Source organism: Cibotium barometz, chromosome 17, assembly GCF_041138505.1.
Source record: "Cibotium barometz isolate CiBa-2024 chromosome 17, ASM4113850v1, whole genome shotgun sequence".
Classification (NCBI taxonomy): domain Eukaryota; kingdom Viridiplantae; phylum Streptophyta; class Polypodiopsida; order Cyatheales; family Cibotiaceae; genus Cibotium; species Cibotium barometz.
Window position 1 is genome coordinate 13,304,820 of NC_141062.1, and position 16,359 is coordinate 13,321,178.

The window sequence follows — 16,359 nt, forward strand, 5'->3', positions numbered from 1 at the left end:
ATAGCAATCTTTCTCTGGATGATTATTCCTTCCTACTTCTTGAAACACTTTCTAGCTTTGAAGATCTTGTTTGTTAAGGAATTGTCACTTCTTTGTTAAATCTTCTTTTCTTCTTCCTTTTAGGAGGCTATGACCCCTACGAAGGTGAGATTTGCCAAGTTCTTCAATGTGGTGATGAGGTTGCCATAAATCTCTTTAGGCATGGGCTTTATTAGTGTTGCTAGAGCTACATCAGCTTCAAAATTAAATTTTAGACCCTAATAGCTTGTCCATTGAGGACTTCGTCTTGTTCACATGAGCATCGAAGCTCTCATTTGGTAGCATTGTATGACCATAGAATCACATTTGCATAGATGCTATAGAGTTCCTTGCCTGAGTTCCAAAAAGCTTGTCCAACTTCTCATAGGCTTCTTTGGAGGTTGCGAGTCAACAACATGATGTATAAAATTATCAAAGAGGCCAAGGGCTATGAGGGCAAAGATGCTTTGATCTCTACGCTTCCTTTCTTTCTGAGCTACATCTTCAATCTTGAATATCTTCTCTTCCCCTTCAATGATGAAAGACCAAAGACCCTCCCTCATAAAACTAAACTTCAGCACGTGTCAAAATTTTCCCCTTTGAATTTATCAATGAATATGTGGGTAGCCAAAATATGCAACGAATATGTGAAGGTCTTAACAAAGAAAAAAAATCCAATGTCAGTATCTAATCCCTTAGATATAGTATCCAAAAAATTAGGATTTCCAAACAAGGGGATTTTAATCAATGATGCTTTAGAATATGCTATAGCAACACTTTGATACTAGATTTGCATACTTAATTTCGAAAAATGATAATTTAATTAGGTTTAATTACTTTGATTAAATTGGGTTTGCAAAAAAATGAAAGAAGCTCCAAATTAATTTTTTCTTAAACTTTCTTGATTGATTTTGTTGCGTAGCTAGCATTGATACTGCAGCTATAGTTGAGTTGGCTGGTGACGATGGAGTGTTCAGGGTGACGCAAAGGGCGACAATGGCACTAATGTGTGAGGGAGTCGTTAGTAGGTAGGTGATAGCCGAGCAACGAAGGTGGTGCTGTTGGTTAGCGCCACGAGCAGCTGGTACAGGCAACAGCTGAGCATACAGCCCGCAGTGCTAGACTATGTGGCAGAGCACAACAACAGAAAAGAAAACTTTGGGCGACTACAACTGAGTAGGCAAAAAAGTGCAAACAAAGGCGGGCAAAGAGAGGGTTGAACAAGAACATGGCTATAGCATTTGGTGAGTAAGGGGAGAGAGAGATAACATGACTCAAAAAAACAATGAGGCAAAATGATTAAAATGCTTGCTTATTTCCATTGCAAGAGTGCCTTTAAATAGGCTCCCTACATGTTGCTAACACAACTCAACTTGTGCTTAATGAGCTAGATTAGGTGTGACAAGTGCCCATGATTCTCTCCACCTAGATTCTAGGCCTCCCTAAATCAGCTCCTTGATTCCTGTAGAGGTAGATGCCCCTTTGACTTTTGTCTCATGGTTACTTTATGGATTTTATCCTCTCTCTTTTACAAGAGTGTGCACATGCCTTAATGCTTTTGTCTTGGATAAGGCTTGTTCTCCAACAAGGGGGGTCTGCCGAGAGCAGCTGGGAATAGAACACTGAGGAGATGGCTCGGACCTGCGGAGAAATCAGAGGGCACCTCACCATCGGGGCCATGCAAGTGTCAAACTCCATCCCTGTGGTAGTGAGGAGCAGTCGCTTGTGGCAAACAAGTCCCCTGTCACTATCTCCTGCCAGGGTCCAGAAGGAAGCCCTGGGGCTGTCATGGTACCCATCTCTCTGCTCCTCTATAAGAGCCAGCGCTGTCCGAGAGACCTCCATCTGTGCCCACCCATCAGCTATCTGGGGTCTTCTCCTGAAGACTCTGAATAGAGTCCACGCTGCAACAAAGGCTCCTCCCTTGCTCCCTGAAAACTGCCTGTCTCTCCTGTGTTGTCGACTGGAAAGCTTCTGTATATTGTTCCAAGGGTTGTTGTAAGCAACACTTCACTATTTCACATACACTGCTCACCACAAGAACTTGAAAAGGGCATGTGCACAGCACTACGTTGCTTCAATCACAATAATCAAAATCAGACACAATGAAGCACCCTATTCTTATTATTCCGTCACATACATCTGAAAAAAGAAGAAGGTAGTTGAAATAGTGATCCCACAAGACTCCTTTTTTCATATCAAAAAAAGAAAGTGGTGGTTGAAACTTAAGAATTGAAGAAAAACAACAAACAAACACATCTAATATCAATGCTTTCCCTAGGGATAAAAGGGTAAAAGCTCTGATTCTTGCATTGCTGGATCCCATTTAATGAAGTATCTATAATTTTATTGCATGCATTTCCGAGTGGTTATCACACTACAATAAAACAAAATTTAAGAGACTTCTTCATTACTCACATGATAAGCACATAATCATAGTTATCCAGGCTTGGGTTCTGGCTTTGCTGATCTTCAGCTGAGGAAAATGAGCCTGTGTTTCGAACCTTTGCATGGGTCTCAGCCGCATGCTGGAAAGACTGTACCAATTGTTGCAATTCCAGCTTTCTGACTGCCAGTTGGCTCTCAGAAATTGGCTTCTTTAACCCTAGGTATAGAAAACCAACCCCAACTAAGATCATCCCAAGGAAGAGAAGACAAGCAGAGAAGATACAGAAGGTATAAGGAGCATTAGAGCTTCCTGGAATTCCATCCACGTTGATACCAAAGAGTCCTGTTATGATAGATAATATGAGTCCGCAGCCTCCAAACACAGTTAAATTATGTGTGATCCGTACACTTTTATCCTGCAACACAGTTCAGAATCCAAGTATCAGTTCTTCACTATTTGTGCAATACAGGTATACAAGCCAAACATTCAGAGGAGCAATTTTTGTCTACACTGCACTTCTTAAAGAGAGGGAAAAGGGGTGTGTGTGCAACAGAAAAGGGCACAAGGTGTTGGAAGAGAGAGGGAAAGTGTGGATGTGTGGCACGAGAGAGAGAGAGAAAGAAAGAAAGAAAGAAAGATATATTAACGTCTACGAGAGGCCAAAGTCGGCCTATGAGACAAAAAATAATACAACTGTGTTCTTCCGGTCATCGGAAGAAAAGAAACAAAAGAAAAAGTGTGCATGTGTTGAAGATAGAGAGTGTGTCCAGAACACTATGGCTGTCCAGTTTTTTTTTTCCCATGGTTGTTGAAAGGAACCTGGAAAACACTGATGGGTGCAACAAGGGCAGCCAATATGATAGATGGTGCTTTTTGTGCTGTAAGTGACAAGACCAGAGCAAGAAAGAAAGATATATTAAGCGTCTAAAAAAGACCCAATGGGCCTATGAGATCAAAGTGATACAATAATGTACATGGCATATCTCATCATGGAATGGAAAACAAAACAAAACAAAAGAGAAAGAGAGAGAGAGATAGAGAGAAAGAAAGAAAGCTGTATTAACGTCTACTAGAGGCCGAACTTGACCTATGCGACAAATCAATGTACAACTGTCAATGTCCTTTGGATGTCCAGAAAAAAAGGACAAAATGAACATGAAATAAACTATGAAAGTACTGAGCTAGTGGGGGAGTGTGATGGATGAAGCACTACTGCTAGAGACTCAGTATGCAACCTATATGCGTAGGGTATACAAGAATGCAATGCAGATTTGTCTAGCTCCAACTAGTACCATAATGTGGGTGTAATATGTGATACATAGGCGATGGCAAGGCAAAATCCCTCGGAGCATGATCTCCGGGTGCGAGTGTAAGTGAGCGAGCCGCTGGATATGGTGCTGATGTCAAGCCCGTATCTCTGTGATCTCCCTCTGATGTAGTCTGGGAGTCTGGTAGCCTGGTGCTCTCGGTCTCCGTTTGGCTCGATGGTCCGCAACGCGCTGAAGTGTAACTCCCTTCTGTGTCAGGGCAGACACTGGGATAGATCTCTGGAAGAAATCAGTGAGCTGGAGCTGCCACCCACCTTGCAACTTTGGTTAGTCTGTCAACTACCACAAAAATGGAGTTGTAACCTCATTGCACTGAAGGTAATCCAGTGACAAAGTCCATAATGATACATTCCCACTTCATCTGTGGAATGTCTAGAGGCTGCAGTTTTCCTGGCATCTTGACTCTCTCTGCCATGATTCTCTGACACATTAAGCATTTCGCACATGATCAAGTACATCCTTTTTGAGTCCTGGCCAGAAGAAGCTTTTCTTCACAGACATACAGGTTTTTATAAACCCTGGATGTCCAGCTATCTGGCTATCATGGGCTTCTCTCAGAATCCTTCCCTTTATTCCCTCATCATCGGGAATGCATAGCCAATTATTATAATACATGCATCCTTCATCCAATTTGTACCCAAGAACTCGACTCATTTCCCAAGGAGTCTTGCTTTCTTGGCATGAGTCCGTAGCAGTATCTCTGTGGCGCCGTGTCTCTAGCAAGAACTGGCCAAATCTGCGCTGGTCTGTGGACTCCATGATCTGGCGGAGTGAGGGATGTCCATTGAAGATGGTGGAGGTGGCGAGCCCAAGTGCCCATACTGCTACAGCATACATCAAAGCAGGGGTGACTAGTGTGTCAAACAACCACCCCTTCGTGCGGGGTTCCTGGAAGTGTGCTTGGTGACATTATCTCTCTAGCATGGCCAGAGCTGCATACCCTCGTGTGAGTCTATCCCTGGCTGCCTGTGCCATAGTAAATCTTCCTGGAAGATGTCAAAGAGAGGCCACCGGAGAGGGGGGGGGGGGGGGGTTGCAAAGAGGTGTGCCTTGGCTTGCTGAGATGGCTTTCAAGCGGGAGGCTTTTTTTCAGCTTTTTATTTTTGCATCAACCTAGGCTTGCCGAAATATGGTTTTCAATCCTGGCTTGGAGATAAAGCTTGAGTCTAGATCTCTTCACTAGAGGAAGGTGCTGATTGGACAAGGTACACAATTGCACACCGCCGTGTGGCAGGATCTCTTGAACTTGGTAAGATCCTGCCCATGCAAGCACCAGCTTTTCGGCTCCTTCAAGGAACCGAGCCTATTATGTTGGAAATAAGTGCACACTAGGTGTACTATTTCTCTAGTCTAGTTTCAGTTCAGTCTTTGTGTCTTGAGTCTAGTGCCATGTGGCACCTCTACATTTATCCCATAAGTGAGTCTACTCTATCTTGTACTTCTCACCTATATATTGTGGGTGTCACATCAATGAAAGTATCAATCTTGTGTCTTGTCTACACTCATCTCAAGGTAACTCTTTGTCTTTCATTTGTTCTTGTTTCATTTCTAGTTTTGCTCTTGCTTTCATATTTTCTACATGGTATCAGAGCAGGCTGCTCCTGCCCTGTGTTGCCCGCCATAGCTTCAGGCCACCATCTCCCTAGCTGCGCTCAGCTTGTAGGACCAGCCTATTCACATTCTGCACAGACTGCGCCGGCCTGGATTTTCTGCGCCAGTTTTTTTTTTGCTGTCCGCCCTGCGTCGGCTTGTTTTCCAGTTGCTGCTGCTGGTGTTTCTTCATCTACAGGCTGCGCATCACTTAATACCTTCTGCTGCTGCTGGCGCTTCATCCTCTACAGGTTGCGCATCACTCCATTCCTACAGCTACTGTCGGCCTCCCTCTCTGGATGAGCAGCACTTGTACTGCTTATTCACAGGAGCTGTATTACACCTCTGCAGCAGCCTACGTCTATCTGCTGGAGGCGGTGTTTCTTCATCTACAGGCTACGCATCACTCCATATCTGCTGCGTACTCCTCTCGTTTTCTTGGAGCTGCTGTGCTGCCCGCTGTACTGTTGCAGCTCTCCTTTGGCTGCCTTCTTCATCGACTCAAGGGTGCGCATCATCTAAAGGCAGTTCAGTTCTGTCATCGCTTCCTCTTGAAGAATCTACAAGGTACTGTGCATTGTCTCCTTCAGTTTGCTGGTCAGTCCTTTTCTTATCCTCATATCTGCAAACTGCTAGTTCCTCATGCTTCGATGGGCTGTCAAATGCTATGGCCTTGACAAGTGGTGAGAGAGCCGGCTTCTAAAAACAGTTTGGATCTCTTCTTTCATTCATTTCTGCAATTTTGTAAGGGAATAGACACTGCCCTTGCATTTTAGCAAGAGGTAAGACCTTCCCACATGGCCTCTTCTACTCATTCTCTCATGTCTATCGACAAATTCAATGGGTCCAACTTTCATACTTGGCAAATCAAAATCAAGTGCCATCTTATGAAAGAAAGTCTTTGGGACGTTGTTCACCATGCTGCTCCCGAAGATTCCGACATTGAGCAAGTTATCACTTATGCTCCCACTGCCAAGAATGACAAAGCCTATGCTATCATCTTGCTCGGTCTTGGAGATGATTACATTCATCACATCTCCGACATACAGTCTGCTTCTCGAGCATGGATCACTTTGGATACCCTTTTTGGACCCCGCTCTAAAAATTCTAAGATTGCACTTATGATCTCATTCTTTGATCTATATATGCAGGAGGGAGCTACTATAGCCTCTCATGTCAATTATTTTCGCAGTCTTATGGTTCAGCTTGCATCAGTGAAGTCCCCCATCTCCGAAGATATTGCTATTGCTGTGCTTCTCAAAAGCTTACCTGACACCTATGCTACTCTTGTCACTACCTTCAAGTATCACAATAATCCTACTCTTGAAGGTATCATCAATGCTCTCCAAGAAGAGGAAAGAACAAAACAACAAAAGGTAACTGACACTGCATTTTTAGCAAAGAAAGGAGGTTCTAAGGTAAGAAAGCCTTGCACCCATTGTGGAAAAACTAATCATATGGAGAAGGACTGCTTCAAGGCTCATCCATGCACCATTTGTGGCCGTGATATTCACCGGGAGAAGGACTGCTACTCTAAAACCTCTACATCAGCCCCTGCATCTACCTCAGCCCATGTTGCTGCAGCATCTACATCAGCAGATCTTGCTATTCATTCCTCACATGATGAGGAATGGGCTTTTTGATTACTTCACCTTTCTTGTCTACCACTTTGACCACCGAACATCAATGAAAGTATCAATCTTGTGTCTTGTCTACACTCATCTCAAGGTAACTCTTTGTCTTTCATTTGTTCTTGTTTCATTTCTAGTTTTGCTCTTGCTTTCATATTTTCTACATGTTAAAGGAGCACCAAGTCACCTTGAGAAAATCGAGGGCAACGTGAATGACGGTTGTGCCATGCCTTGCGTCTCTGCTTCTCTGCTTCCAAGGCCAAGTTGGCAAGTGCACGAGTTTCTTCCAAGACAGATAGACGGGAGATGGAGGAGGAATGAGAGGCTCCAAAGCAAGAGACACATGGGGTGCTCACCCTGAAGAAGCCATGGGAGATGGCTTCGAGCCCAACTCGAAGGGGGCTATGTTGAATAGTGGCTTCTTTTTGGTTTACTTTTTTGCATCAACCTGGGTCTGCTGAAATATGGTTTTCAGGCCTAGCTTGGAGATAAAGCTTGAGTCTAGATCCGTTCACTAGAAAGAAGGTGCTGATTGCACATCGCCATGTGACATGATCTCTTTAACTTGGTAAGGTCCTGCCCATGCAAGCACCATCTTCTTGGCTCCTTTAAGGTACTGAGCCTGTTAAAGGAGCACCAAATCGGGCAACGAAAATGTTGGTTGTGCCATGCCTTGCGTCTCTACCGCTCTGCTTCTAGGGCAAGGTTGGCAAGGGCACGGGTTTCTTCCAAGATAGATAGATGGGTGATGGAGGAGGATGTAAGCCTTAAGGGTTACCCAGACCTAAGCTGAGCTAAGGAGGACAGAAGATCTCCATGGTGCGTGCGAGAGAGAGAGAGAGAGAGAGAGAGAGAGAGAGAGAGAGAGAGAGAGAGAGAAGAAGAAGAAGAAGATATATTAACGTCTTGCAAAAGAAAGGTTGTACAATGACGCAACAAAGAAAACCAACACTAATCCCTAGGTAAATGTAGATATGTATGGATCATCATCATCATCCTCATCATGGAGAATCACCATCCTCATCATCGTGGATACAAAGTGGGTGTAGAGGATATGGAGGTGGAGAGAGAGAGAGATGTGGAGGTGGTGGGGTGGGGATCTGGTGGTGGGGGTAGGGGTGGCTGATGGGGCCCGGGGGATATGATAAAGGGAGCTTGCATAGGAGTGCCATGTGTCCGAGCAGGTGATAGGTGTTGGGGGGCGATGTTCTCGGAGTTTCATCCAAGCCTCTTTGGAGTTCGGCCCTAAGAAAAGTCGGTATAACTCATCCTCTTTCCGAGTGTAGAACTCCCGTTTCTTGCGTTGGATGAGCCATTGAGAAATCTGTTGCGCTTGGCGCTTTGTGATTTGCCCAATCTGTACTTCATGCTTAAGACGGGAGCGTGTGGCTTGGCATTCGTCATCATACTATCAATTTTGGGGCATGGAACCGCAAGGTGGCTTGGCGGTAGACCGCCGCGTGCAAATGAAAGAAGTGGTGGCGGATGTGTGGAGTATGGTGGTGAGTTGTGACGTGAGGGTGGGTAGGGGGACAATAGGTTCCACATCCTAGAGTTGGCGGTAGATGTGGTTGGAGTAAACAAGGTCAAGGAGAGAGAGGGAGAGAGTTGTATTAATGTCTTCAAAAGGCCAAAATGACCTCTGAGACCAAAAGGTTACATCATATCCATGAGGTACATAATCCTGGGTACAAAATAGTAATAAAGAAAGATAACAAAAATCTAGAACTTTAAAATCTGATCTAGGTACATGAGCAGAGAGCTCTCATATCACCCTAATACATCCCTCATGGGCCGCTGTGACATGGTTTTCAAGGTGATAAAACTAAGCTGGCGCGAGAAGGTCCTATGATGATGGCCCGGATCTTCCTGTGGTGGCGTGGCCGTGGGCGAGGGACCTCTCGGCCGAGCTCCTACACTAGCCTATGGTCTGGGTATGATGGGTGGATCGGCCCTCGGAGTGCTGGTATGGAAGAAGTCAGTGAGAGCTCTCTTTGTTGGTCCTCGAGCGAGTACAGTTGATCTGGATCTGACTAAGGACTCCCTGTGTCTACAGAGCTCTAGAAGAAAAAGTCACAGGCATCTCTGATCCCGGAAGTCCATGATCCTGGAAAGTGGTCCGAACCCAGCTCGGAAGAGGCAGTGGAACCTCCCCCGAATCTCATAGTACACGCGGCATCGGCATATGTAATGGTCCTCTGTCTTGGGCTCTGTGTGACAGAGCTGGCATATCCTGTCCTCTGGTGCGGCCGCCCTAGGCCCATATCTGGCAGTCTCCACTCTTAGCTGGTGGGACGAGGTGCGCATCTGGCCGATCGCACATCTCACCCCAAAGGATAGGTGTATGTCCATGTAGCGTGGACAGATGATGAACCCATCCTCTGTCAGGCATAGGAGGTGATCTCTGTATCCAACCTCTTCACCAACCAAACCGTCAGAAAAGCCACAGCACTTCACCAACAGGAACCGACCCAACTCAAACAGGAACCGACCCAACTCAAACACATTCCTTGACCTCCCACAAAACATCATCACATGCATTGAGATCAAAGATATTGATCATCCCGTAATGATAACACCAGCAACACTCCCACGATAGAGCCTCGGCCACGAACTTTGATTCCAAGGATCATGCAGCCCTCACCCCCATAATAACCCATCGCCAGCAACAAGGCACCACTACAAGTAAGAAGCCATCGACCAGCGTGAAGGTTACCATTTGCTTGCCACTGCCAATATCTAGCAAGTAAAAATGAACATTGCAATATCGACATCCACGTCTTCTTGTTACACTGGTAAGTACAAGGTGGAATGGAAAATCAAAGAGGCAGCAATGACGACCGTCTTCCTGATAACCCTGTTCTGCTCTGTGCGGCTGAGAGCAAATGACAGGGCCTCTATGCTGTACTGGAAGGAGGGGAGTGCCTCCATCTGCATACCGTGCATACCAAACCAAGTGCCTACCTGTGCATACCAGCACTCTATATCTCCCTCAAGTGTCAACTGTCTCGAGGACTCCAAGGCTAGCCGGGGGTACCTATCAAGTGGAAGCTCCCATAGCCTATGCCAGTATGTCACTGTATGGAATAGAGCCTCTGTGACTATTGATGCAACGCCCATCTTTGCCCGCACAATCTCATGTGGCACTGATGGTTTGCTCCTAATCATGTGTGAGATCATCGCCACTAGGGGCCTCTCCATTGGCTTCCACCCATCATATACCTCCTCTGTATCTGTCTCGGCCGGCTCTCTCCTTTGTCTCCTCCTGTGGTATAAGCTAGGACCCCAGATGGGGGCACCATACAGTAGTGCAGGTGTAACTAGAGAGAGAGAGAGAGAGAGAGAGAGAGAGAGAGAGAGAGGAAAGAAAGAAAAGATATATTAACGTCTATGGAAGGCCTGATTGGCCTATCATACAAATCTATAAACAACAAGTCCATATCTTGAGTATCATGGAAAGAAAAACTAAAATGAAAGCTAATCCTAGTCATATGCAACTCACTATGCAGTCACTGTCTAGCATGCTATAGACGTACAATCATAATAAGAGAGAAAGAAAGAAAGTTATACTAACCTTTACAAAAGACCCCAAGGGCCTATGAGACCAAAAGTAATACAATGGTACCATGAATATACTGGACCATGGAAAACTGAAAGAAAAAGTAAAATGAAAACATCTGACAATACATGTGATCAATAGATGATCCTGTGTAGAGTGAGATGTGTTGTGATCAGTTAATGACGATACCCGCCTCGGCCATAACCGATCTGATGGTGGAGTGAATGTTGGGCCTCTGTGGTGGGAGTGTGTCATGTCGGTGGAGAATCTCATGAATCTGTCCCTCTGTGCTGGAGGGTCTTGATGCTCTGGGAGAGAGAAGAACCTACCTTGGGGACTAAATAGGGCAGCGAAGAGAGAGTAAGGGAGAAAGAGCTGTATGCGCCACTATGCAGTTATACATGCTCTAAAAACTTAGCAACGTTATCTTTATGAAACCAAGTTTGTTGTGCTGACCAACCATGAGCTGGTTAGGTACATGGGGTAGCTTGAACCGAGTGGCAGATGCCTTGAGTAGAATTGGAAAGGTGAACTCTTTGAGCTTCACCAAGATTAGGGATGACCTTTATGACTCTGGGAGGGTTATGTGAACCCGATAGTCATTTTGGCCGATATCGGCAGAAGGCCTAGGAATGGAGCTCCACAGATTTAGACCGAGACTCAAGAGTCATGCAATCTACACGTGTGGCGGGTGGTCACTTCCTTGCTCGGATGGGTTGCTCTTCCAGAATGAGGTGGTTTGTGTACCGAATAATGCTGAGATCAGGAAAAGGATCTTGTATCAATGTAATGACGCTCCTACAACGGTTCATGTTTAAAGGGGTATAACAAACCTATGGTTTAGTAAAACAGACATTTTATTGGCCTAAGATGAAGACATGTATTCAAGACTATGTGGAAGTGTCGCCAATGTCAAGTGAATAAGTGGTGTTCATTGTAGGTTTGCCACGGACCAGCACAGGGCCTGAAGCTATCTAGGTGCTGGTAGACATATTGACGAAGATGGCACGATTTTTACCTTCAAAAGTGACAATGAAGGCAACCGAATTGGCGCAATGGTTTGTTGAGCACAGCTTTTAGGTTATATGGATTGTTTTTTGACATAGTTAGTGATAGTGACTCAAAGTTTTCTCGACACTTTTGGTAGCTAGTTTTCCATAAATCGGAGATTAAGCTGAGTATAAGTTCCTCTAATCATCCCGAGTCTAATGGGCAAACAAAGAGGGTTAATCAGGTTTTGGAGGATATGCTTCGTGCATACGTCTCCAAGAGACCATCAGATTGGAAGTACATCCCGAGGGTTGAGATTGCCTATAATAGTGCTAAGCATCTGGCCACTGGTTATGGTCCGTTTATGCTGATGTACGGGTACCAATTAAGATCTCTAGTAATAGTTGGACTTAAGGGTATTCAGATTGATCCAGCTAGAGATTTCTTAGCACATATGCAAGAAACGCTAGTCGGTGCTCGAGAGACTATCAATAGTGCACCAGATCGTGTATGCTTCTATGCTAATAGACAGCATTCACTGAGGGAGTTTACTGAGGGAATGCTAGTTTGTTTGAGAATGCCCAAGAGTTCTAAGACATTACGTACAGGGAAGGTTGGGAAGTTATCCTCTAAGTACTGTGCACCTTACAGGATCTTGACAAAGTTTGATAAGGTTGCTTATAGACTAGAGTTGCCTTCGAGTTCATCCAGTCTTTCATGTCAGTTGACTGAAAGAGATGTTGGAAGCTGAGGATAACCTTGTTACCCCTCAGAAACTTGCCGACTTGTCCTATGTTCCACATGATCCCGACAGGGTGATAGATTTCAAGGAAGGGCAACTTAGGAACAAGTTGATTCCTGAATATAAATAAGCTTAAGTGGAAAGATAGGGCGGAGGAGTCAACTTGGGAGTCAACGTCTAGTTTGAGTAAGCATTTTCCTAATTTCATTTAAGAATAAATGCTTGAAGAGGGAAAGTATGTTATGTACCTGGACATTCATCTATGGATTAGGGATCTAATCCAACAGATTAGGAGATTAGGGGTTCCTCGATTGATGAAGCAAGCTTAATGGCTAGCTATTTATGACGTAGTTATCACTATATAAGCAAGGGTCTCGATTATTATGAGACATAGTTTTGTGGATGCACCACTGAAGGTCAGGCTTGGACCGAGAGAGCAGACATGCTCATGCTATGCACATGGCGAGTATGTAGGTTGGCATGTCGAAGGCCTTCGGACAAGCATCGGTGGTAGGGGATGCTAGAGTTAGACATGGACCTATGGGATTGTGCAAGAGTCCTAGCCTTCGCTCAAAGGAGATCCATGGATGCCGGTCGTGGTTGGGAGGTGAGCTAGCATGCTGCCTCATGATTTGGTTTAGTACTAAGCGTGTTTTCAACTTTGTTCAGGGTAGATTTTGGGAAGGACTTTACAAGCAGCTTCACCTCATGAATATCATCGTCAATGTCAGCTCAGAAGCACTACGTTTGCCATTGCACAGTATACTACGAGATCCAGAGGCGATTTCATTGCCTTTTCAGAGAGGGATTTGGGCCTCTGGATAGGATCGTAGACTCTCACATGAGAGCTGCCTCTGGCTCTTCCTCATTGAGCTCCGTCGATACAGAGTCACTCAGAGAGTCCTGACCCTGACACCGCCCACAACCCCTCCAGCCGACCATCACCCATTTCTTTGGACCACAGGAGGACAGCCCACAGACAACAGACCCACCTCCCACAAAGGAGACCAGAGCCTTGGTTGCACCATCCTCTACCAGGCAAGCTGACTCAGCTAAAAGGGGGTTGGGGCTGAATCATTGAAAAGAAGAAAGGGCTGCTCTTTTGTTGACAGGCGCACAGGAGATACAGGCCGACTGCAACAAGTTTTCTCTCTTCTTCTCTCACCTTTGAACAGGCCGGCAGCAGCACTTGCTTTCTCTCCCCTAGTCGCCCAAGTACAGGCTATACAGAGGGAGCTGTTATCTTGCTTTCACTCGCACGGAACTGGCCGTACAGCTGTGGTTCTCTCTCTCTCAGAATTGGTTGCTCCAATTCTGGCCATACAACAGCAGTGCTGTTTTCTCCTTACAGGCTGCTCTCAATACTGGCAGTACAACAGCGAGCCATCCTCTTGTTTTCCCTTGCATAAAACAGGCCACACAGCAACTGATTCATCTGTTCTTCCAGTGGGCAGCTCTCTTTGGTGGTCTGCACAGGCTGGTTACAGAGCTCTTCTCTCTCCTCCAACAGCTTCTGTGTTTTCCCTCTTGTCCTCAAAACTGGTAGTATTCCATTGGGCTATTGTGGAGTAGATTTGGGTTGTTTATGGCTGTGTACGGGACTGTTATAGAGCTGTTTTCCATGGACTGATTTGGTTCGGTGATAGAGCAATCCTGGAGATTTCATGGACTGCTTTATGGTGCAGATTCAGGACATGTGGTACGATTGTTTTCACGGAGCAGAAAGAAAGAAAGTTATATTTACAACTTACAAAAAGCCCGATGGGCCTATGAGACAAAAGATGATTACAAGTATCCATGGAATATCATGAATCATCATCATGGAAAACTGAAACAAAATTGAAACTGAAACTGGAAACCTAGTAACTAAAGCTAAGTGCTAGTAGGTAACAAACAGGGGAGAATGCTAGAGAGTATACAAGAATGATCATAATGCACGCTATCCCGAATCTATGGAGGGGAGGGGTCCATGGAGGAGATCCATCATCGGGCAGATGAGGGTGGCTGCAAGATCTGAAATAGTGAAGAGGCTGAGAAGAAGCGGCCTCCAGCGTGCGTCGGCGACGTATAAGGATCCCATCGATCTGGGCCTGATGGACTAGTGGTGGTCGTGGTCCAGGGGCCGAGGTCGTCTCGCAGCTCGAAGCACTGTGGCTCACAGTAGAGTGACCCTTGTGCTCCTGGATACTGACCATGTCTGATCAAGTGCCGGATTTGCTGGTGGAGTAGGTACAACATGCTGCGGCTCCAAGAAGATGGTGATCCTGAGCTGGACTGAACTAGCTCGTGAGGTCTATTCTTACTATTTAGGTTTGAACGAAGATATTTCAACAGGTTCGACGAGAGAAGAAAAGCAAGTTCGTTATGGTGCAATGAATCCTCTGGTTTCAGATAGATGGAAGGTCTGCATAGTGAGGGATTCACTCCCTGGCGAGGATATATCCAAAGATGAGACTGAGGGGATTCAGATATTATGGAGGGATACGTATTTAGAAGATTCAAATAGGTTTTTCAAATTCTATAAACATGCGGGACTTTATAAAAATAAAAATAAAAGTGACTATGCTTTGAGGAGGCTCTCTCTGTGTCCTCCTAGCTCCAACAAGAACAAGCCCAAATCTCCGGTCTGGATAATCCTATCGTCCCTGGGTATGCTCACTGCTCTGCTGGCCTCAATCTCTAGGGAATGGGAATGGGATGAAACTCGGAGTTGACCAATGCTTCCTCGAAGTGAGACTAATGGCAGTGGCACTCCAAGAGGGCTAGTGCGGTCTATCCTCTGGTCAATCTATCCTGGGGGACCTGGCACATGCAGAAACGTCCCCCCGTCCTGGTGAAGGTAACCCCAAGGGAGACATAAGAACTAGTCGCCTCCACTCTACTGTCTCTGTATGTGATCACTGTATCCTTCATCACTTTGCAGGAAGTGTGAAAGGCCATCACCTTGGTTTTCCCAAGGTTACTTGATAGCCCCCGCTCTGTACAAAAATCCTACAGTGCATCCATATGACGCTGTAGTTCGGCCTGAGAATCTTAGATAAGCACTATGTCATCAGCATAGAGGAGTATAGCAATGAGAGTGCCTGCCAGAGATGCACCTCTCCCGCCTGCCTGGTCAATAAAGGCTGAGATCTCATCAATATCGATACCAAAGAGTAGGGGAGATAGGGGGCATCCCTGTTTCACTCCAATGGTGCTAGTAATCTCCTCTGAAAAGCCCCCTGGTCATCTAACTCTCCCCACTACCTGCTCATATAATGAAATGATCCCCCAGATCATATCCGATGAACCCCCAGTAACTGCAACCTCTGGAGAAAGCAGTCACATGGCATTGTGTCAAAGGCTTCGTGGAAATCCACAAAGCAACAATAAACGCGTCTGCCATCCGCCTTAGCCTGCCCGATGAGGCTCCTGAGAGTGAAGATATGATGTGACGTAGAGAAGTTTCGACGGAGGCTGGCCTGGCCTGGTGCGTGGAAGCCCTCCCTCTTTGCCAAGGCACTGAGCTGTGCCTCAATAACTGATCCATATATGTGAGGAATGCATTTGAAATCCTTGGTCAGGAGGAGTCTAATATGCAGGACTTGCCCTCAAATCTTGATGTTCAGATGTCAAGAAAGGTTCTGCATAGCACGGAGGTCCTGTGAGATTCTGAGGAGGAAAAGGAGAGAGTATTGGACTCAGAACCACAATAAAGTTTATGGGACTTTCAGGATGCTCTTGGAATGTTAAAGGATTGAATGCTAGACATAAGCGGGATGCATTTTGGGATCACATAAATGAATGGGGGCTGGATGCTTGTATGTTGCAGGAGCATAAACTCTATGGTAAGAAAGCTAAGAGGAAGCAGAGATTCAAGAGAATGAAGATTTTTTACAGGGGGTTGGAGTATGGTTACAGTGGGGTGATGACAATTGTACATAATTCATGGAACCCCACAATGATAGCTAACCATCCCTCGGGCAGAATCTTGGTTATTGAAGTGTCCAAGGGAGATGAGCAATTCTGGCTAATTAATGTGTACGGAGCACACTCATCTAAAGAAAGAAAGGAGATGTGGGAATGGATTTGTGGTCTTGACAATCAGAAAGCATGGATCATGGCTGGGGACT

At 45.6% G+C, this 16,359-nt stretch overlaps 1 protein-coding gene across 6 annotated transcripts in view; it reads right to left on the reverse strand.

Annotated features, from left to right (window-relative positions):
- Positions 1 to 1,317: 1,317 nt before the first annotated feature.
- LOC147629701 (uncharacterized) overlaps positions 1,318 to 16,359 on the reverse strand; it is an 83,049-nt gene continuing 68,007 nt past the window's right edge. For 3 of the 6 annotated variants that reach the window (XM_086811245.1, XM_086811244.1, XM_086811242.1), the window contains 2 exons: positions 2,437 to 2,822; positions 1,318 to 2,093 (listed from right to left, as the gene is read on the reverse strand). In XM_086811245.1, coding sequence (XP_086667371.1) covers positions 1,877 to 2,093; positions 2,437 to 2,822 — 603 coding nt within the window. In that variant the 3' untranslated portion in view covers positions 1,318 to 1,876. Of the gene's footprint in view, positions 2,094 to 2,135; positions 2,161 to 2,343; positions 2,823 to 16,359 lie in introns of those variants that run through there. The other 3 variants (XM_086811243.1, XM_086811246.1, XM_086811247.1) reach the window with 3 other exon arrangements.